Source organism: Convolutriloba macropyga, chromosome 2, assembly GCF_964194025.1.
Source record: "Convolutriloba macropyga chromosome 2, txConMacr16.3, whole genome shotgun sequence".
NCBI lineage: Eukaryota > Metazoa > Xenacoelomorpha > Acoela > Convolutidae > Convolutriloba > Convolutriloba macropyga.
In genome coordinates this window covers 80,498,514-80,523,247 of record NC_134469.1, presented here as the reverse complement: position 1 = coordinate 80,523,247, position 24,734 = coordinate 80,498,514, and the positions used below count along the sequence as shown (strand labels likewise).

At 31.4% G+C, this 24,734-nt stretch overlaps 1 protein-coding gene across 3 annotated transcripts in view; it reads left to right on the top strand.

The window, feature by feature from the left end:
* LOC142334775 (E3 ubiquitin-protein ligase UBR2-like) overlaps positions 1–24,734 on the top strand; it is a 122,301-nt gene that overhangs the window by 78,338 nt on the left and 19,229 nt on the right. For 2 of the 3 annotated variants that reach the window (XM_075383062.1, XM_075383064.1), the window contains exon 18: positions 3,440–3,664. In XM_075383062.1, the coding sequence (XP_075239177.1) occupies positions 3,440–3,664 (225 nt within the window). Of the gene's footprint in view, positions 1–3,411; positions 3,665–24,734 lie in introns of those variants that run through there. The other variant, XM_075383065.1, reaches the window with a different exon arrangement.

Sequence of the window (24,734 nt, the reverse complement as noted above, 5' to 3'; positions counted from 1 at the left end):
GTTGCTCAGCAAAGCAATTCAAAATGAACAGAGCCCAAAATGAACAGATGAAGCCCAATTTTAGATGCCCGCTATTTGAACATCGTTCCTATAAGTCTTAGTTACCATATCCAATGCTTATTGGTATTGATAGTAACCCTGTAGCCTCTCTCTAAGCAAGAGAAGTATGTTCAACTACGAAATGCCATCAAAATAAATCGGACTTAATAAATGTTTTTGTACAGAAAATCTTTTTTTTTCAATATCTTCTATTTTTCAATCCTAATCATGCTTATTGGAATCAACGGCGGCTATTTTCGGCAGTCTGCCGGGTATGTTTTTTATGGCCTAACATGTGCACCTGGATAGAGTAAACGTTAGAATACTCCTAGCTGAATTGCGTGATGAATGTTTTTATCATAAAACTCACTTCACTCTCTAAATGACTTTTAGCACTTATGTGAATGTGACTTCATTTTAATCTGAACTTTTTCAAAGTCAACAATCACTATAAAATGAAGGCTGTCACTAATAAACCATCGCAACTAAAATCTAATGAGCATTATTTTTTCAAAACATGGTTTCTAAATAACTTTTTATCTAAAACGAACTCCTTGAACTCAGATCCGTGTCTGTTTCTATCTAGATTTTACGGCCCGCAAGTCTAGTCGCGGCTATTTTGGCCTTTTGCCGGCAATATTGTTATAATGGTAGACGATAGTAGGTTAATCTGTTACAGAGCTCGAGTTTTGCGCAAGATATTCTGTTTGACTTTTACCGTACTCCTCTACTCGATTTACTCCTATTTATTGAATTATTTTTAATTTTGCTCTGGAACACATTTTGAAGCAATTATTGTAATCTTGGTGACTTTATATGCAATTTTTTTGCTTTGACGTTTTCACTTTTTGAGTGACTTTATGTTATCTTTTTACTTTTGCGTGATCTGAATTGCTCTCATATAGAGTTTCAAGCGGCTGAACTCAAATGGCAGCGTTTTTCCTCTAAAGTCAAATTAAAAACGCGACAAAATTGATCTTCAAATTTTCACTAAATTCCACTGTTTGTCTATAGGCTCTCATAACGTCTTTTGAAGCCCATTAATAAAGTTTTTGCCCCGCTACTACTACCATACTCGACGGTTGAACCAAGTTAGAATGGAATTGAGCCTCCGTCCGTTGGTTGAGAGTAGTTGTCGGTTATCTATGTTTTATATCCAGTTTTCAATAGGTACTGGGTTCCTCAAGCATACAATAAACAATGCAAACTGGGTAGGAGAGCTGAAAACCTACTGTTTATCTCTCAGCCATTTAGTGAGCGAAGATAAAAACTACCGAACAATTTGTTCGTTTTTTAATTGCTCTCTCTCGAACCAAGTTTGAAGCAATTATTTTAAATGTGCGTCTTTTTTATACATTTCAACGTTTTTGTGCCTTTGTTCTGGAACATTCTTTGACTTCTTGACTGAGCTCTTCACGATTAAGAGTGCGAAAGATTTAACTAGTCCTTAAGTGTAAGTTTCACTGAAACATTGTGAGTCAGTATGTCATGGTGTAAATGGCCATTTTTGTAGGTTTAGAGAATAGTTTCCATTGTAAAGCTATTAAAGTTCGGGAAACTGCAGCTCGACGTATTGAAATAAGAAAATAATGGTTTATTTTTTTTTATTAGAAGTCAAATTGGTCCTACAAGAAATTGGGTATGGAAAAACTTTGGTTGTGCGCAATTGAAATCGCGAAAATATGATTTCATTTTCTAATGATAAAGGTATATGAATTTGTAAACCATTTTGGAAAAGACGGACGTTTTAACTAGTGGTAATAATATTTGAACCTAATAATAATGTACGCTTTTGTTGCGATTTTTTTTTCGTTTTGGTTGAATGACCCCTCTAGCATTAAAAGAAAAAAGTAATCTTTTTTCAAAAGTTTATCAAGTTTGCGAGAAATTGACCTTTAAACTGATATCATGAGGCTTTGAATTAGGAAAAAATTTTTAAATTGCTCTCGATTGAAGTTTGAAGCAAATATTGTAAACGTTTGTCTTTTATGGAAAAATTTTTGCTTTACCATTTTTTGCGCTTTTATTCTAGATGTTCTTTGAATTCTCAAGGGAGGTTTTCACGCTTCTAGTCATCATTTTTGAGTGATCTCAATTGCGCTCATTCCTAAATGAAGTTTGCTGTTAATGCAAAGGTGGATGTAGCTTTATACAGGGCATAATAGCCCAGTGTTGAAAGCTATTAGGCTAGGACTCCGGAGGTCGCGTGGTCGAGTCCCACCCTGTTGGATGCTTTTGCACTCATAAAAAAATTTGTCCAAACTACACCCCTTGAATTAAATTGCCACGGCGTGTCGTTCGAGAGACATTTGTCCGATGTTAATCGGTTTTTGTTCGCATTAACGTTTATTATCTCGAGTATCATATTTGTCGTGTTTAATCGCTCTCAAACGAAATTTGTGCAATTATATTAGTCCTGTGATCTTTTATACACATTTTTTAAAGCCTTACCAACTTTTTTGTCTGGCCCTTTTGACATTTCGTGCTCATGAACGAGATATATAGGTAGCGACCGGAGGGTATTAAGTTCTCGGATCTTTTCCGTATGCGCATGGTGTGAAGGGTAGTTCTTGACCCCCCTCAAATTCATGGTGAGGAGTTTTACCCCCTCAGTTAAACCGCCCGCCCACCCACCCAACACACACACACACACATACTTCACGCCACTCCCTACCCCTCCACCTCATGCCACCCGTAAAACAGCACGCCCCCAGGCTCACCCCACGCCCACTTAATTAAGCTAAAACTAGCCTTCTTAAACTGCAGCTGCTGACGAAGCCAACTGCTCGTCACTCGTTTGAGAGCTTTGTGTTCATGCACACTTCCGATCATTTTACGCTGCTTACAATTGGATGCAAACATTCTACAAGCTTTTTAAAATTTTCGAAAGCTTCACTGTCACTGAGTTAAGCATACATTTTTAATTGCTCTTGAACGTAGTTCATAGCAATTATTGTAAACGTGTGTGTCTTTTTTATGCAAAATTTTCGCTTGACGGTTTTGACTTTTCGAGTGACTTTTACGCCCTTGACTTTTTGCGTTTCGCGTGATCTAAAATTCTCTCTCAATCACAATTTCAAGCAGCTGATCTAAATTGGCGGCAATTTAATACTAAAAGTCAAAGGAAAAGTGCGCCGAAACTGGTCATTTTTTATCATAATAGTGATATATGTTAACCTCTAATGTGGTTATTTGAAGCCCACTATAGAACTTCTTAGTCCGATTTAGGCTCCCCCCCCCCCCCGACTGAAGCAGGATACAATTGATTAGAGCTCCCACTAGTCGTTCAAGAGCAATTCTTCCGACGTTTAGTCGGTTATGTTTAATTTTGATTTTGCTAGCTAATTGTGGTTCCTTTCTTCTAAATTTCAGTGTTGACTAAATAACTGGCTCTTTCTAGACGACACGGAGCATGAAGGCGCTGGCTGCACTAATGAACTGACTGTTTTGGATGTGTTCAACCTTCTAATTGCCCGATGTGGAGTGAAGCTTCCATCGGGTGCTGTAACCCTGTCAAAATTACTGTCAAGATTGGAAGTGTGTCTGGTCCCATGGCTTAGAAGCGCTGCTCTCTTTTTCAAAGCCTTCCTCATGGCTGGTCCTGTGTCAAAGAAGTTAGAAGATGGTACGTTGCTATGAGTTTTTTCTACTAGAACTTTTCCCCATTAACTATCATGGCTCAGCTATGCGGACTGATTTAATTTTCACAATAAATCTTCTGGTCTAAAGTGAGCCCTAATTCTGAATTAATGTCAATTAATTTGAGCTCTCGTCGTGTGGCCTGGGAGCCATTTATCTTTTTTGACCATCGATAGTTTCATCTTCTCTCGAACGAAAGTTGAAGCAATCATTGTTTTGCATCAAAAATTCGATTTTGAACGTTTTGAATTGTCTTTGGTCTTTTTCATAGCCGCCTCAGCTTCTCAGCCGGCTATTATAGCGCTCCTAATTTTTACAATTCAAAGAATTTAAGTTGTATTGGGGCTGTCTTTAAAGATCTGTTCACACATTTTCATGATTTTTGAAGTCAAATTGGAGTAGTGATTTTGGTCACGCCGAAACAGGAAGTGGAGCGAAAAAGCGAGTGGTTTTGCGTTGTGAAATTTTTTCGCTCTAAATTTAAAGTAGAGTGGGAAAACGGTGTTTTAACAAAAATTCGCTTTCTCGCTAGTGGTTTTTCGTTCTTATGCGGCAATTTCACTTTGATTTTTACTGTTTTTTTCGATTTTTTGGATCGGATTTTTTTCTAAATAGTTTTTCCAATCCATTCATAGTCCGGTCTAGGTCTATTTTTCTGTTTAGTTTTGGAGTAGTGATTTGGTTACGCCGAAACAGGTAGTGGAGCGAAAAAGCGAGTGGTTTTGCGGTGTAAAATTTTTTCGGTTGTGATTTTTTGTTCACATGCGGCAATTTCACTCTGATTTTTTACTGTTTTTTCAATTTTTTTGGATTGGATTTGTTTCTAAATGGTTTTCCCAATCCATTCATCGTTCATTCTAGCCCTACTTTTTTGTTTGAACCAAACTGTGATTTCTCGCTAAAGGTTTTTTGTTTTCATGCGGCATTTTGACCTTTATTTTTTGTTTTTTTTTTTAAATTTCTGATTTTTTTTAGAAAAAGTTCAAAATTCACTTTTAGTTTGTTCTAGGTCTAGTTTTTTGTTTACTCAATGAAAATTCTTTGAATTGTACGTCAGGAGTTGTCCTGTTATGTTTTTTTTTACTTCGTCGAATAAAAATTTGTTGCTTTACCTTTGTTCACAGCTTGTTAAACATTTTGCGTGAAATCTTTTGGACTTCTCTAGGCTAGTTTCACTCTTCTCGCATTCTGCTAAAGGTGTTTTTAGACAGCAGTTGCTTAGCAAAGCAATTCAAAATGAACAGAATCAGTATCCAAAACGAAATCAGAAATAGAAACGGGATAAACTCATAGAGCCCAGCTTTAGACGCTCGTTACTCGGAACTTTGTTCTTATAATTCTTAGTTACCCTCTCCAGTGCTTATTGGTTTTAATACTAGCTCCTGTGTCGTCTCACTCTGAAACAGTAGAATATTCAATTACTAAATGTCATCAAAATAGTTTGTACTTTAAATTTTTTTTTACAAATCATTTTTTTTTAATAGCCGCCTCATCTTCTCAGCCGGCTATTATAGCGCTCCTATTTTTTTTTACTTCGTCGAATAAAAAAATTTTCGCTTTACCTCATTTTGCCGCTTTTTCAACATTTTGCGTGATATCTTTTTGACTTCTCTAGGCTAGTTTCTCTCTTCTCTCATTCTGCTAAAAGTGATTTTGAACATCAGTTGCTCAGCAAAGCAATTCAAAATGAACAGAGTCAGTATAAAAAATTGAAATCAGAAGTAGAACTGGGATAAACCCATAAAGCCCAATTTTAGATGCCCGCTATTTGAACGTCGTTCCTATAAGTCTTAGTTACCATCTCTAATGCTTATTGGTATTGATAGTAGCCCATGTAGCCTCTCTCTAAGAAACAGAAGTACGTTATCTTCAACTACGAAATGCCATCAAAATAATTTTTTTTTCAATATCTTCTATTCTTTCAATCCCAATCATGCTTATTGGAATCAACGGCGGCTATTTTCCGGCAATCTGCCGGGTATGTTTCATTATTTTCTCATCTTTCAATCCCAATCGTGGTTATGGGAATGAACGACAATCTGCGGGGTATGTTTTAGTGTTCGTTGGTTCTTGAGTAGCAAAATCTTGCATCGCTTAACTTGATAGCAGTATGTGGAGCGTTAGATTCTAGCCTCACGACTGAATAGGTTCAGAAATTGGATCCCTGGCTTAAATGAAAGCTGTTATTAATTGCTCCAGAACGAAGTTCATAGCAATTATTGTAAATGTGAGTGTCTTTTTTGATGCAAATCTTTCGCTTGACAATTTTGCGCTTTTCTTCTAGAACATTCTTTGAGTTCTCAAGTGACATTTTTACGCTTTCGTTCATCATTTTTGAGTGATCTCTATTGCTCTCACTCCGAAGTAAAGTTGTTGCTAATATATATTCGGTTGCAGTACAGCAAAACTAAGTGACTTACAGCGCAGTTGGGAATGCCGGTTGCTGTGGATCGGGAGGTTAGTGGTTCGAATCCCGTTGGGGCAGGGTTTTTCGCACCCATGAGGAAAAATTAATTTATTCTACAGACCCTGAATTAAATTGCCTCGCCTGTCGTTCAAGAGCAATTCTTCCGACATTTGTCAGTTTAATTCAATAGATTTGACTAATTGGTTTGTGTTTAATAGCCGCCGTCAGCCTCTCAGCGGCTATTATTTAGACGCTCTTCTCTTTTTAATTCGCTTTACTTTTTGATCACGTCATTCGTTTTTACATGAGTCACAATTTTGTTCCTTCAATTTTGAGTTTAATTTCTTTGACATTTAATTACACAATGTAGTGAATTATGTCAGTGTCAAAAGAGCAAAATCAAAAGAGACGGGATAAACCGATATAGCGCGGTCATTGTCATAATGCATTAGGTTATCTAAGTGTTTGCTAGCTGTTATTCGTATTAAGTTTATTAGCTTTCAGTTGATTCAGTTACATAAGCTGAAGTAAGTATAATTTTAGAATCTATCTGAAACTGCACACCAAATTAGAACACTTTTTGACACTGAAAAAAAAAACAGAAAAAAATTCGCGGTCAGTTTGTCTCTTCTCTTTCTGTTTCAATCCCTATGTGCAGCAAGCGCGTCAACGGTGGCTATTTTCTGGCAATCTACCGGCTGTGTTCTAACGTTATCATCCGAATTTTTCATTTGGTTTTAAAATGTCAGTGAAAATCCGTCGTCATTTGTTTGAGAGTAGTTCTTGTTCTCCCTACGGGGGTCTCTTTTTGACAATCCGTTTTTTTTAACGCCCTATTATTTCGCCCCGACTTTAATCTTTTCTATAATTGGCACTATTACCAAAAGTGAGAAACTCATTTGGCCATGTCTCAGTGAGTAGTGGATAAAACAAGGGATTCAACCACCAGTAAAATTTGTCCCTTTTTCCTAACGCTAATTGCGCATGTCGAATCGGGCCAAATTTTACTGTTTGTTGAATCCCTTGTTTTGTCCACTACTATATATTAGCTCTAAATTCAATAAAAAATCAATTAAAATCAAAAATAAAAACAAAAAATCAAAGCAAAATTTACATTTCACTCTTCAAGAGTGATTCACTCTTATTCGAAGTGATCCCCAGTAGAAAAGATCGCTCTTTTTCGCTCTTAAAGAGTGAATCCCTATTTTTGATATATTTTAATTTTTTTTATACTTTTTATTTCACGTTATCTATACTTTTCAATAAATTTATATTTTCTTTCATTTTTTCTATATTTATTCCATTATTAATAAGAAATGATACAAAATTATAGTATTTACATGAACAACTATCAGTGAAACTGCTTCGCAGATCCTCTGTTTGGTTAATAACTAAAGGACTTACAGCTCTAGCACTTTGCCAACTAGGATTAATTGTTTTATCCGCGAAGCGGTTACACCGATCAGTTTTATTTCTACTAAATCCTCTAGTCAATTCTATATCTCGATATTGTTTCTTTACATGAGCCCGTATACCATCATATCTCACAACAGAAGTACAATATGGGCAATTAACTTTAGCTGAAGTACAACTTCTACATGTATACTTACCCTCATCAAAATTATTTAGTGGTTTTATATAATTACACTTATTACAACATCTAGTTAATACTTCTGAGCTGGGGTTAAGGTCAGGGTTAGGGATAAGGTTAGGGTTAGGGTTAGGGATAAGGTTAGGGTTAGGGTTGGGGTTAGGATCTGAGTTAGAGCTATAGTCATAGATAGAACCAGAACCAGAACTAGAGCTAAAACTGGGGTTAGAACTAGAGTTAGAATTAGGGTTAGAACTAGAACTAGGGTTAGAACTAGAATTAGAATTAGAACTAGGGTTAGAACTAGAATTAGAACTAGAACTAGATTCATTTTTTTAAGAAGAACCCCATGGGGAAAAATCATTAGCACAAATACCACTTAAAATGTTATATTACCACACATACATTTATCAGTTTTATCTTTATGAAATGATTCATAATGATATTTTAAAACAGCAATGTTTCCACATTTATAGTTACACTCTAAACATTGTAAAAGCATTTTTAATAGATAAAATTATGTTCGTGGTTTACCAAACTTCTCAACGAAGTTGTTTTGCAAATTCGCAGATAATATTAGCTATGCTGTAGAATCGGTGTACAAACTTTGTGGATCAGTGAAACTGCTTCGCAGATATTATTTAGCCATGATTTCAAGTAAATCTTTAGTATTATATTTAGATGTGATACACTCTGCTAAATATTTATTTCCTAAAGTATTGAGTGTATTAGTTTTACATCTCTTATCTAAGATCAAATCAAGGTCTAATTCTTTTTTATCTTTAACAAAATTTATAATCTCTTCTCTAAATTCTTCATTATTTATATATAGTTTGTTTAAAAACTTTTTAAAAACTTTCCTCCCTTTCTATTCAAAATTCCCATCTCTTCATTGAAGAAGTCACAGTTACACTGATCAGTATAACTGCTTCCCTGATCAGTATAACTGCTTCGTGTTTCACCTACCAACTCTTCTCTAAATCCAACATTAACTAATGTATTTACTCTACTCAACATTGTGCGTGCTCCCATTGCTACAGTTCCAGCATTTCTTGATATTGAATCAGGATAAAAACAATTAAATGTAAATAAACCTGTGCCTATAATTCCACCAATATTTGATAAATTTTTAATACCCTTTCCCTTAATCATCTCTTTTGTTAAAACATCATTCTGAATTTTAATATTATTTAAAGTAAGAAGTTTATTAAAATAAAACTGATAATTATCATGATTAATAACATTTCTATCTGTTGCATTAATCATTAGTGGTTTCATATATGCTATAAGTTTATATCTTCTCTTTCTAAATCATCTTTTAAACTAAGAGCTTTTAAATCAAGGAAACCAACTCTTGAATCATATATCATTGTTCTGTTACTACTAATAATAATAAAAGTATTTTCCTTTTTATTATATTTAATTATACCATAACGAAGTTCATCTGACATTCCATCTGTACAATTATAATAGTTACTATTTACTTCACTAATTATTTTTTTGAAGTCATGTTCACATTTATATATCTCATTAAAGTTTTTAAATAGGTCAGGTCCATTATAAGTTGTTAAATAAATAGTATCACAACTCATTCTTGCTGTATTAATTATTTGAGCTGGTTTATGACACTTTACAATCATTTGAATATTATAATGTCTACCTTCAGTAAAATAATAACCTATATCCTTATTTAACCTATCACCCATATCATCAAGTACTATTACACAATTTTGAAATTTATGCATATTATTTTTTGTGATCATATTTATATCACATTTATTAAACCCAGTATAACGCTTATTAGACTCAGGATCTATGCAGTCTCTGTCATCTTTACAAACTATAACTATGGACCTTTGGTCTTGATCTTGAACTTGATCGGTGTAACCGCTTCGCGGATCTTGATCTTGAACTTGATCCTGAACTTGATCTTGAACTTGATCTTGATCTTGAACTTGATGTTGAACTTGATCTTGAACTTGATCTTGAACTTGATCATGGTCTTAGTATAACTTTAAGTATTGTCTAATAAAATATGTTTTACCCGTTCCAGTTCCACCATAAACAATAGTATGTAGTGGTGACTTTTCATATTCAAATCTAACTAGACTCCTATTCATAAATCCACCAAAGCTTTCTTCTGGTTTTGTATATTTACTTGGTCTTGAATCATATATTATATAACAAATTCCAATTATAATAATAAAAATAAAAACTGCACTACCTGTTTCCATTTTTATATAATAAATATAGATTTGATTTAGATTTAGATTTAGACTTATAATTAGACTTAGATTTAATAAATTTATTATATAAACATGCTCATCCTAACTTTTGAGGAATTCAATAATAAATTTAGTATTGATAACAATGCTATGAGTGATATCAGAATAAAAGATAAAGGTAAAGATATAAGTCTAACACCAATTGAGATTGTAATGAGAGATCAAACTCCAGATAGTATCAGGGACTCTAACTTCATTATTATTGTAAATCTACATCCAACTGAAGGTTCACATTGGGTTTTAGTTATAAGAAGAGAAGGTGGTCCAACCTATTGCTTTGATAGTTTTGGTGTAGAAACTCCACCTTTATTTTTAGAAGAATATGTTGATCTAGGCTCTAATGAGAAAATACCACAATATGATGAATCTTATTGTGGTGCTTATTGTTTATACATGATCTATCTTATTGATAGAGGATTTAGAATTAAAAGTGCTTTGAATATTCTAGTTAATCAATGTAAATATCCAGGAATATATAATGAGTGTTCTTGTTTAAGTTGTAGTAGAGGTGGTGATAAAGATAAGGATAATGTTAATGATAATGTTAATGATCTACGAAGTAGCTTTGCTAATAATGATAATAATAATGTTAATGATAACGATAATGTTAATGATAAGGATAATGTTAATGATAATGATCTACGAAGTAGCTTTGCTAGTAATGATAATGATACTGATAATGATAGAGATAATTTTATATATCTACTTGATGAAAAATATCAAAGGAGTAAATCTAATAGGAATAGCAATAGTAATAGCATTAGTAATGGTGAAACATGGACGAAGTCCCATAGTCCTACTAATAATATCCATGAAGCGGTTTCACCGATATCTGTAAACATAAATTATGATCTATATTCATGGTTAAATGATGATGATATAATTACTGAAGCCGCATTCCCAGATAACTTTAGATGTATAATATCTGGTCCTAGTGAATGTGGTAAGACATTCTTATTGAAAAAACTAATTCTAGCTAGTATATACTTTGATAAGCTATACATCATTGGGCCTACTGGTGATCAGTACCATGGTTTAGAATGAATAAACCCAAAAGCAGATGTTGAATTTATTAAAGATATAAAAGATTTACCATCTCCTGATAAACTACCCAAAGACTTAAAGAAACTAACGATATTTGATGATGTTAGAGCCAAAGAACCAGTTATTAATGAATACTTTTGTAGAGGTAGACATAATACTGTAATATGATATATCTTAATCAAAACCTGTTCTCTCTGGATAGGCAGAGTGTTAGAGAGAACTGTAATCTATTTATTTTATTTGAACAGAGAGGTAAAGTCCTCATATCTATATATCAAGATTTCTTTAATAATGTTGAACTTAGTTATAATGATTTTGCTAATATATGTAATAAGGTATGGAAAGAGCCTTATTATTATATTGTCATTGATATAACTAAAAATAAAATTATTAATGGTAAACTAAGAATAAATTGGGATCGGAGAGTTTTGTAGTTTAGTTTAAGTGTAAGTCTAAGTACAAGTATCAGGGAACCTGCTTCGCAAATAAGTGTAAGTGTAAATCAGATCAACGAAGTTGTTAACATAGATGTAAAGTAAAACTTAATACATCACCATGAAAGTCTATAGGTCTTCCATGCTCATCTTTAATATGAATTTCAATATATTCTATTTTATCTTTAGTTACATTTTGATATAAGATATTAGTTGGTATAATATTTATCAAGTAATCTGGTGGTTAAGTTAGATTAAAAGTATATAGTATGTCTGTATCTTTACCATTATCTTTAGCACCAGATATCACATTACAATGAATGTTAATAGTACTAAAACCCATAATATCAATAATTTTCTGAGATTTATATCTACCTTTTTTATAAATTATTTTTCTAAATCCTAGTAATGAGGCTAGTGAGTTTTCTATATCAAAGCTGAGTGCTCCTTGTTTTATTTCCATTAAACCTTTCATCGTATTCTTATCAGGTTCTATTATAACATTACCATCAGTTTCTTCTTTTATTAATTCTGCTATGTCAGTTAACTCATATGCTCCCGGTGTAATAGTTGAATATAGCAACGGGATTCCTTTATAATTATGATTAAGTATAGATGTAATGTTTGGGCTTGAGGTAGAGATAGGGTAAAGGTTAGGGGCAGAGCTAAGAGCCCGAGGTAAAGCTTCATCATCTTCTATAACAGTACTAGCATATAAGAATTGATTATGTCTTCTATTCACATTAAACAGTGAATTTTAAACAGATAATCTAATTAAACCTAATTTTATTGTATTAAGTATAGGTTCACTAAAGTGAAACTTTTCTGTTGGTTTTATCATTCTAAAGTTAAGTGTATGCTCTTCTTTAGTTTTAGTTAAAGCTTCGTTTATATTTTGTAGTTCATATAAAATCAAGTTGTCTGTCTTTTTTTATCTAATAAAAATGGACTTTAATTTGGATACAACTTATGGTTATAATAATGATATACATAAAATTAAGATTAAAAAATATAAACCTAATAATCTAGCAACAATGAATACGGTTAATACCAATATTATTATCTTACTCAATAGAGAAGAGAATCACTTAAATTTGCGTGATTCATATCTAGAGATAGAGTTTGTTGTATCAGATGATGGTGGTGGTATATTTGCTAATGATGCTAATATTAGAATAGTTAATTATGGTATGATGGCATTGTTCAGTTCAATTAAGCTTGAAACTAGTGGTGGCAGGACTATTGAATATATAGATCATTGTCATCCTAATCTATTGATGTATAAGTTATTAACTAGTACTGGTGATGAATATGAGAGTGGTTTTGTTAGAAATCAGGGCAATAGAGATAGTCAACTTAAAGTTGACCATATTGCTGCACAACGAGGACATAGGTATATGATGATTAAGATGAGTGATCTATTTGGTTTCGTAAATGATTTAGAAAAGATTATATATGGTTTAGGATTTAAACTAATATTAAAGAGGAATAATAATGATAGAGCTCTATATAGAGTTAATGCTAATCCTGGTGCAGTTGCCAATGATGGTAATATAGAAATTAGAGATATATCATGGTGTGTACCTAGTATTGATCCTAGTAATGATAATAGAATTATTGTGCAGAAAGGATTAAATAAAAAGAATAATGAAGACTTTAGTTATTATGAAAGAAAGACATTTTATAAGAATGTACCCAATGCTACTAACTTCTTGTTTGATCTAGGTATGGAAAGTGGTATGGAAAGACCGCAATATATAATAGTTGGTTTTGAAAATAATAATGTTAATCAACAAACTCATGATGCAAGTACATTTGATGTAATGAATGTTACTGAATGTTATTGTAAGATTGGTAGTGAGTTTTATCCCGAGGATAGAATGAATAATAATTATGGGACCAATAATTATAATGAGGCTTTTAAAGAGATTGTTAGCTTTAATAAAGATTATAATGGGCTACCACATAATATAAAGCCATATATAAATCATAGAACATTCAAGAGTAGTTATAGAATATATGTATTTGATACTCGATATCAAAGTGATCATATAGGTCCACAACCAATACAACTTAATTTTAAATTTAGTGCTGCAGTTGCAGATGTTATATGTCATGCATTAGTATTAACTAGGAGGGTTATTATTGTGAAAAGTGATGGTAATAAGATGGTTGATATTATATCATAGTTATAATTTAAGTCATAGATATAATTTAAGTCATAGATATAATTATAATTTTAGATATAACTCTAGCGATAATTATAATTTTAGATATAACTCTAGTGATAATTATAATTATAGTATAATATATAGTTATTGTTATAAGTATATACTTATACTTATACATAACCTTATACTTATACTTATAGCTAGTCAGCTCTAATTGTTACTCTTGTTAATACCTATTTATTTCTTATTAGTATTAACTAATCCTTTAGCAAAAATAATGTCTAATTTCTTTATTCTCTAGAGCCAAACCTCCAGCTTCAAGCTTAATCTTAGGCTTAGGTCTAACCTTGGGTTTAGGCTCAGTCTTCGAGATTCGCTCGCGGGTGGAACCCGTAGGTTTAGGCTTAATAACAACAAAGGGATTATACTTTTTAACTTCCATTATTTTTTATATATAGAAATGAGTCTTTTAAATAAGTTCAAAACTAATTCATATTGTGTTGGAGGTAGACATTATAGTGGTACTGTGAATATAAGAGGAGCTATCACTTCAAAGGGTACTAAAATGTTAAAAGGTAATTGTGTTTTATGTAGAAGGAATAAATCAATGACAGTATCTGATGCAACAATAGAAGCAGAGGGATTGAAAGATTTCTTTAAAAGTGTTGGTAAAGCTACGGTTAATTTTGGAAAGAAAGTTGCTGATAATCCAGTAAGAGCATTAGAAACAGCAAGTAAAATAGGAAGTGCAGCTGCATCTAGAAACCCTAGAGCTGCTTTATCAGCCACACCTGATTTAATTAAATTTGCAACTACTGGTGAAGGTATAAAAGTAGTACAAAAAGGAAGAGGGTTATACTTAGGTACAAAGAAAAGATAATTATTTGATTATGATTATGATTATTTTTGTATTTTTGTTTATGATTATGTTTATGATTATGATTATGATTATATCCATGATTATATCCATGATTATATTATGTTTATGATTATGATTATAGCTATGATTATGATTATATATTTATCGATAAATATTAATACTAATATTTTTATTACTAAAAACATTGTTATTACTAAGCACTAATATCTTTAATTTAAAAAAATACTCAGCTTGTTTTTCTTATTCTTCTTATAATCCTCATATACCTTAACTAATTCATTATACTCATCATTATCTATTTTATTATCATTCATTGATTTAGTATATAGTCTATTAAACTTGTCGCTAAACTGTTTACTTAAAATATACATTTGTGAATACTTTATAATTTTTTTCTAATTTTAGTATAAATTGTTTTTGATAATGAACCACAAACAGTTGCTGTAGCAAAAGCTGTTGGTATAGAATAAGCTAATCCTATACTTGCTAATGCAACTGATGTTGTTGTTGTTGCAGTTGCTATAGATGATAATACTATTTCTGTTATCTCAGCTACGTTAATATAATTATTATATCTGCTTAGCTTCTTATTATAGTTATTAGTTTCAGTTTCATAATAATTTCTAATATCTTTTATAATGTTAATATTGTTGTTAAATTTATTATTAGCTTGAATCTTTTCGTTTATCAATCTTTCTGATACTGATGATAAATCTGGATATAGTAATCTCTCACTCGGTGCTGTTGGATTTGTCATTGCTTTGCTTATTTTCATTAGTAAAAATTCTTTCTATTTCTTTAATTATATCTTCTTGATTAAAACTATAATGCATCTCAAGTCTGTCTTTCTCTTTATTATCAAGTAACTTACTTTGTAAAAGTATTGCAATTATATATTGTACTATAACACCTCTAAGAGGTTTATCTCAGACCGTTAGTAAACATTTCATCTAAGTGTATGATAGTTATATTCTGATTAAATTTATTATTAACAAATTCTTGCTTTAATTGATTATATTTAGAGATAGTATCTGCAGCAACTTTATTACAAAACTTAACAGTATTTCTGACTTCATTTGTTGATTCAATAAACTCATTAATTAGTTCTTCATTAACTTGTGTTTCATTTAGTTGTGATGTTTTAGTTCTAACTTTATCAAAGTCACCCTTTCTTAGTTTAGTTATGTTTCTACTTAAAATGTCTATTTTATTAGAAGAGGATAATAAGTTATTGTCACAATACTCTTTATTAACAACATCTTTTTCATCTGTGGGAGGATGAACATTTGTAATTTTATAGGTATCCTTCATGTTAATATTATTATTATCTTCTAGGAATAACCCACGAGCCTTACTCAGTGTTAAGTTGTTTGTTGATGTTGATGTTGATTTATGTTTAGCTTGATTGAATCTATTTCTTGTCATTATTTAATTTAAGAAATATATTTAATGATTCTAAAACTTTATTATTAGATTCAAAATCAAACTCAGATTTTAATAATTCCTGTTCGTAATATTTGTCTTCTATTATCTCACCATTAATATCTCCTATTTTATAAGTTGGTGGTTGTGTTTTTAGAACTTCATTAACTTTAAACAATTCTCTATTCCAATTAGAAGTGTAACCTTTAGAGAAGATATTACGTTTATCTACATTTCTAACATATTCACCAACGTTATGTTTAGGTTTAATATTCTTAAAACTAAAAGTGTATTTAACTTTATCAGGATTGTTAGAAGCGTCAACTGGTGTCATATTAATTGTTTAGTGAATGGTATTGTTATATGTTACAACAGCATCATTTAATATATTTACCCAATTACCATCGCCATTGATGAACATTGGTTTATTTATTATGTGTAATAATGTTCTATTAAATCTCTCTATAAACACAGCCTTTAAATAACTATAAGTAGAATATAGCTCTATCCCTGAAGCGGCTTTGCCGGCTCCATATTCTTTAAGTAAAGATTTAAATGTTTTATTGTAAAACTCACTACCTCTATCTACCCATAACTTTTCTGGTTTTCTAGGTTCAGGGCCACCTTTTGGATGTTCGCTTAATTCTATTTTAAAACCATTAGTTATAGATAAACCAGATTTATTCTTGAATGGAATAGCCCCTGCATATTTTGTGAATATATCTATAACTGTTAATATAAACTTATAATTATTATTGTATTTACTTAGAGATGACTTATGACTTAAATCAACTGACCATGTTTCATCTTTATATAATGGTATTATTGTTTGTCTTCTAAACTTTGTTATTCGAGGACTCAATACTTCTTTAGCTAGTTGTTGTTGTTGTTGTTGTTTTTCTATCGTTTTATTTATGGACATAGTCATCTGCGAAGCAGGTTCCCTGATAGCTTCGCTCATTTACCATAATTAAAAACAAAATTATCTAGTTGGTCTTGGTTAGTAATATTCATAGATAATAGTTGCTTAGATATATCTAGCATTTCATCATGTAATCCATCATGACCAGCTTTTGTTTCTAGTATTAGTAATTCTAGTGTTTCTATTAAGTTATTTGGGTCTGGGTTGCTATTTAATCCCCTACCATATACATCATCTTTTGCCCCCATTATACGTTTTATTGTTCTATATCTAGCACTTTTCTTATCCCCCTTTCCTAAATCATATCTAATATCAAATAAAAACCTTTTAATTTTGTTTTCATCTTTCTCAACCTTATCATCATATGTTACATTTGATTTAGTAAGAAAATCAGTAAACCCTTCTGAAAACTCATATACATTATCCCTAACTAAAAATGCACCCTGCTCTAGAGTTATATCAACACCATTCATTTTATATCTCCTACTAGGTAAATCTACGAGCTCTAATTTTAATTGAGGATTCGTTTGAGCCCTCATGTCATGAAGAAGTTTGGCTGTTTTTGTATCAACATAAACTGGTGCTATATCTTGAGTCCCCTTTAACGTTTCACCAATCTTGGAAGCAGTTTCATTAAACTGGGAACCAGCTTGCTCGATCATCTTAGTTTGTTTATCTAACTCCTGATTTTGCCAATCTCTTGCTCTTAATGTTTGTTCACCTAATGCTAGATTCCGTTCAGTGTTTTCATTTATCTGCGAAGCAGTTTCACTGATAGTTTTAGTTAAAGGATCGAATAACTCTTCTATTTCACCATAATATTCTTGTTGTTTTATTTTATCTTCTAATCTATTTCTTCTGTTTTGTTTTTCTAGATTATTTAATTCTATAAGTTTATCTAGTTTAGTCATTTTATATGTAATGAAAAATTATAATAAGAGTAAAAAATGGATAATGAAAACAGCTTCTCTCTTAATCTAAAAAGATGTTTAGCTTGTAAAAGACGTTGTAATACTATAGATGAGTTTTTTGATCATATTAAGGAAACAAATCATGATGATTTAATAATTTCAACTTATTCTAAATATGTAGAGGGGGCTAAGAAGATAACAAAATTTCTAGAATATAAAAATATAATAGCTGGAGCTACACTATAAGAATACAATCATGGGAGACACTATGGAAAAATATATGGCTCAGATAATGATTTATAATATACTAACTACCAACCATATGGATGTAATGAATGAATTAGGTCTATAATTATTTGTTATAAAAATTAACAAAGCTCATTATATAATATAATAGCAACTTCAATTAACTTTCTATCATCATTAATGGTTATTTCTAGAATATTATTAACCAGTAGGTCTTTGTCTCCATCCAATGATGCTTGGTGGATCTTTTTTATTAAATCTCTTTGGAATAGATATAGATTCTCATCATGAGGATAGCTTCTAATATTATTTACATAAAATCTTTTATCATCAAATGTGTTTAGACTTATCTTTCTTGTTTTTGTTGTTGTCATGTTATCACCAACTTTTTGTATTCTACATTCATCTACTGTTCTCTGTGTATTATTCATTAATGCATCATAATAATCTGTGCCTAGCATTATTATGCTTCTTCATTCCTTTTTCTTTAGTGTTTTTAGGATAATTTTTGAAGCTATATGTTTTGGGGGACAATGCTATAAATTCCTCAATAATCCTACTTCCCAGCTCGTGCTTAAACTTGCCGGGGACTTTATTATTAGTTTTTATAGGTATGTCTATATTACTTAAGTCCATATGCTCATCACTAACTTTACCTTCACTATAACTTAATACGAAACTGTCCGTATCCATATAGTGAAGTGTTAGATCTTTGAGGGATGGTTGTAGAATATTATAGAATACATCATACATGTTTAATTTACTTATTTCTAAGATAGTAACACCTACATATACTGGAGAATCATATTCTATTTTTTTCTTTATATATTCTATTTGGCTATAATCTTTATATCTAGTTATATTCTTAAATGTTGGTTTACTTACACTTTTCATTATCTTTTCTTGATCATGCAAGAACTTGCTTTGAAAGTGTAGAGGATTCATGCACATTCTTCCATATATTGAGTTATTCATTAATTTCCTTACATCCTTTTCTGCTTCAGTTTTAGCTGTTGCTCTTTTATTTGTATTGTTTTGTATATAATCGCTACATATATAATCTTGTGTAAATTTAATTACTCTGTATTTTTGTTACTTTTACTCCCATCTTAACATAGAACTTTAACATCCTATAATGAACCATATATTCTGTTTTGTTGTTTTGGTCTAAGATTAATTTCTCTGATCTTGCCTTGCCTCCATCTCTTTCTCTGTAACCTAATTCTTTATCATTTATCTTTCTCTTATTAGGCTTTAGAGCTAACTGTTCTGTTCTCTCTTTACATTCATTAGTATAATCAATATCACAAACTATATAGTAACCATGATCACTACCATCTGGAGTATTCAATATTACATCTAGAGTAGTAGTAGTAGTAATAAACTCAAAATCCTTATAAGGTAACTTTTGCATCATTGCATAACCATATAGGTTGTTTGCGTCTATGTACCATATCTTTCTATTAATAACTTTATCATTAGTATTAGTATTAGTATTAGTACTAGTATTAGTATTAGTATTAGTATTATCATTAATATTAGCATTAGTATTAGTATTACTAATATTTATATATCTATCTCGCATTATTCCACATATACCACCTCTCTTTGCTCCAACAAAATCATCTAGCGTTTGTTTATCTTGTAATGTATCTAATGTTACACCGCTTGACATTAACCAACAATCAAAACTATAACCTGGGAGACTTACATAGTGTAGGGGATTGAGCTTGAATTCTTTCATGCTTAGTTTAACATATTCATTCATGCAATAGTCTAAAACAGTTTTATGACTGTTTTCATTATTAAAGTTATCTACTTCTTCTTGTGTTGGTAATTTATTATGTAGTGAGGATTTGAAGTCTTCTATTTTTAGATTACCTATAGCTTCTTGGTAGGTAGCTTTGCTACTATACGACTTGGTCGTGGTTCTCAATGGCTCTAAACCAAAGTATTCATATGGATATAATGTTTTAGTTTTACATCCGTATATCTTTGCCATTTGATCTAGAGTCGTAAATAAGAAGTTATAACTGTCTAAGAATTTGAGACAACCAATGATAAACATCTTAGATTTACCAGCAGCTAGTGGTATGTTATCCACTTTTCTTTTATCATTATTCTGTTTGAAGAGTTCACTGTATAGTAGGTTGAAATCATAGCCAGAGCCATTATGGAATATTACTGGAATGAAGTTTTGTTGTTTGTATCTTAGATTACATATTTTACATGCTGGTCCTCTATATTTACCAGTTTCATGACAATGATCTCTTACTTTATTAATACATATTTTGCTGCAGATATGACAAGTGTTATTAGTTTAATGATATAATTTATCTTCTTCTGTGAATATCATCTTTTCATTAAGTTTGAAATTATTCTCAGTTTCTATTTCTAACAGATCTCTAGCAAATCTTTTGATGCAGCCTAGACCGAAGTAGTGCTTGAAGTTACCTTGCCAGGTGTGACCCACAGCTATTGGAATATGTTCAGCTATTACATATTTACAGTCATTAGTTGTGACATCGGTAATGCAACATTCTATATCGGCAGTTATAATATTTTTTTTATTCTGACGTTTGTGTTCATTTATAAAAGTAATATGTTTTTTCTTAGGACAAACAATCTCTGGTTTGGATGAGTTGTTGCATTCGTGTTTATCATATTTAATTTGTGAGTTAAACCAATAGGTACACCTATCGCAGTAATAATATTTAATGTTGTTTTTATTTGGTCGTTCTAACAAGGTTTCTATACTTTTTATTAGGGCACAGTGTTCTATTTGACCATTACTCCAAACTAGTATTCTTACATCTTTTCTATCTTTTTTAAAATCATCCACTTGTTTAAACAATTCTATTTTACCATTACCACAAGGTGTGTATACCCAAATATTAATATTATACAATTTCTGTATTCTTATTATATAATCAAAATCATCTTCATGTTGTTGTCTTGGTTCAATTAGTTTATCTACATATTTACTTTCTCGAGTTGCATGGTGTGGGGCGGGATGTAGCCAAGCAGTAATAGTTAGTTGTAAGCAGTTGTATTTATAACTACGTATATTTAATATCGATTTAGAGTTTTTGAGATCTGGAGGTAAATCTATATAACTACCAATAGATGCTTTAGTTGGTTCAATGTTTAACTGAATACTTCTTATTCCAAGAAACTCAAAATCATAACCATAACCTTCATATATTTCCTTTTCGAAATCTAGCCACCGATTGAAGTCACCATATTCTTATATTGCATTATTGTTAATATAATCAGTGTTGAAAAATATTTTAGTAGTTTTAACTTCTTCTTTGGTTCTCTTCTTATAATCACATTCAGCCGTGATCTTATATTTAAATCTCTTAACTTTACGAAATTGGTAACAGTTTTTAATTTCTTCTAAAGAGTAATTAGTTGCTTCATCTATATCTTCAATGTAATTTCCACCTTTATCTGTAGTATAAAACTCTCTCATGTTCTGACTTGAGTTTATATCGAAGTCTTCTGTGTTTTCTAGATACATGCGATTGTGACTATATGAATGAGTAGTTAGAGCTACTTTACTTCTAAATTCTTCATGACATTCTTTACATATAAACCTAATCTTAGAATAGATATTGTTTTCAGTTTCAGTTTCTGATTTAGATTCTGTTTTAGTTTTAGCCCTAGTTTTAATGATATTATCATCTTCATCCAAATTATACACCCTCTCCGAGATTTCCTCTTCTTCAGACTCAAACATTTTCTCCAATAGTTTCTTATGTTTGAGATCGTATGATTGATGCCTGTATAAAGCCTTCTTTGATTCAAAGGATAAATTACAGACATCACAGAAGTTTATGAGATTAGTATTTGTTGACTGAGACATGATGTATTTTTTTAGGGAAATAATGAAAAAATAATTTTTCGAAAAATGAAAATGAAATGCGATAAGTGTATAAATAAACCTTGGAAAGAATGTTGTAATAATTGTAAAGAATTAGAATATTCCTGTTGTGTATGTAAAAATATGGTTAAGGTTAAAGATTATATAGAACATTTGGGATATCATTATTCTGATCCTGATCAATATCTAACGTGTAGTATGTGTAATGTTTATAAACATATATCATTATATAGATTTAGAAATAGGAAATGTAGACTATGTATTTATCTTCATAGATATAGATATGGTCACACTAAAAATCAATTCAGAGAGCATGTTTACAAGTATAATATTTAAGAAGACATAGAAAAACACTAATCACTGTGTTTCCACGGATCTCAGTGTTTTTGACTGTGCTATTATTTTTCGCTTTCTTTCATATTTAGCAACCGCTAATAGTATAAGAAGTCAACAAGCTTGATTTAACATCGCATTACACTGCTTAGCAGATCGAATGAAAAGTGCATTTCATGCTAAAATGGCCGCCGCCATTGACAAAGAAAGCCACCACCACTAACAGAATGAAAACAAGTGAAAATTTCGAATATAAGATACCCTTAAAAATTAGCTAGTAAAGTGAGTATTTATTAAAATCTTTATTTAATTTTTAATAGATTATACAAATCATTCAATTTAATAGAAGGATTTAATTATTATTTTACTTTACAACATGTAATTACTTGGGAAATGATAACTAATTTTAAGTTAAAAATCATGTCAGAATATTCTAGAAAAAAGAATGTTCTAGAATAATTCTCCACGGCACGGACCTTTACTCTCCACGGCACTTTTTTGCTATTCATCATGAGTTTCACTTCACTACAAAAACTGTAAAATGATACATTAATATTGTTCAGTCAGCTTAATATTAGACTTCAGTCAGCCTAATAATTAAAATTAAGTGTTCAAGCATTCTGTAGTTGCACCCTCCCCCACAGTTGCCGTTAAGAAAGGTCGAGCAGTACTGCCGTAGCGTGGTAAAGGCGAGTCAACCTTTTATCAAGACCTCCCAAGACTCGGCTCAAAAATGTAACCAGGTACATAGAATCACTCAGTTAAACATCATAGATCAATCGTTTCCTGGTTAAAGTCAAAAATTTTAAAGAAACTTGTTTCTTATTATCCAATTCTAAGCAATTTTGAGTTATTTTCAGTCCATCCGATTCTATTGAAAAAAAACTTTGTGAGATGATTAACCTGATTTATTTCAGTATAGTTTGGCATATTAGATATGAAATTAGGCTTAAATCTAGCTTTGAGAACTTTTGGATATTAGTGTATGAATTGCATAAATTATACTAGCTATGTACATTTTTGTACACAATTGTGCGCGTAGTATGTATTTATAGTGGTGAATATAGTTGTGGATAAAACAAGGGATTCAACAAACAGTAAAATTTGGCCCGATTCGACATGCGCGATTAGCGTTAGGAGAATGGGACAAATTTTACTGGTGGTTGAATCCCTTGTTTTATCCACTACTTCAGTGACCCGTGGGGCTTCCTATGAATCTTGCACAACGGAGCGTGGAATTAAGTTATCCGATTAATTGCAAGAAGACCTGCATGTAATGCCGACTGCTATTTTGTATATTATGCGGGGTTAACAATGAATCGAGGTGAATACATGTAGAACCCTTCCTCCGTTGGTCGAGTTATTTGTTAATCGTTTTTGACCGCAAAGCGGTAGCTATTATTGGTTTTCTCTTGGTTTTTACAATTCAAAGGTTTGGATTTGTATTTGTGCGCTGCTTTCTTAATTGCTCACTGAAAAGTTTGTAGCAATTTTATTAGTCATGTGGTCTTTTTTGCAATTTGTGGCTTGAGCGATTTTTTATCTGACCTCGTGGACTTTTCGTCCTCAAAAACTAGATAGGCTGGTAACGCCCGGAGGGCAGTGAAGTCTCTTAGAGCCTTTCGGGTTACTAGGCTCTAAGTATGCGATTCAACTCACGAGACATAAATTTATGATGTGAAGGGCGGTTCCTGAGTTTGAACACCCCCCTTCACTTCCCCCCATTGACGTTAGTCGGTTATAATTTTAAGATGTGTTCACACTTTCTTCGGCTATTTGATGTCAATGAAAGTTTTTGAAAGTTAATGAAAGTTTTTTAAGTGGATTGAAATTGGTGTTTAATCAGACTTTGGTTTTTGAAAGCATTTTTTCCATATATGGAAATTTGACTTCATGCTGCTTCTTCCTGATTTTGTTTACTAATCATTCAAAAGTTCATACTTTTATAATGTGTGTTATAAGTGTTTCATATTTTTAGGAGTTTTTTGAATTCATCAAAGGGCAACTATAGAATGTTATAGAAGCTTTTGAATGGGTATAGTTGATATCTAATGGTTTCAACTACAAAATGATTGTCACAACTTTTTAAAAATATATATCAGTTGTGATCTTACCCAGTCTTCGAGTTCTTTTTCTTGTCCTCTCACTCAGTATGATTACTGACAGGTTTGAATTAATCTCTTGTGAGGTATGATTGAAAATGTTAAATGGTTCCAATTGACATCTAACTTTTTGAACGACTTTGATATTAGTTTGTTTCGAAAATATAGATTGTTTTGTGCTCTTATTTGTTGTCCGGCGGCTTACCTCTCCTTAATGAAGGGTCCCCTGCCTCTATAGTGAAGCATTGTTTTTTCTAGTTTGATTTTTTCATTTGTAATTTGTCTCATTTTGACAGTATTTTTTGATTTTTTAGCGTGTTTGTTAATATTTGGTTTCTAGTCTCTTAATCTCGGTACTGACAGATTTCATTGCTTCCTCTAAACGATTCGAGAGTATATCTATTATATGATTTTAGTTTGTA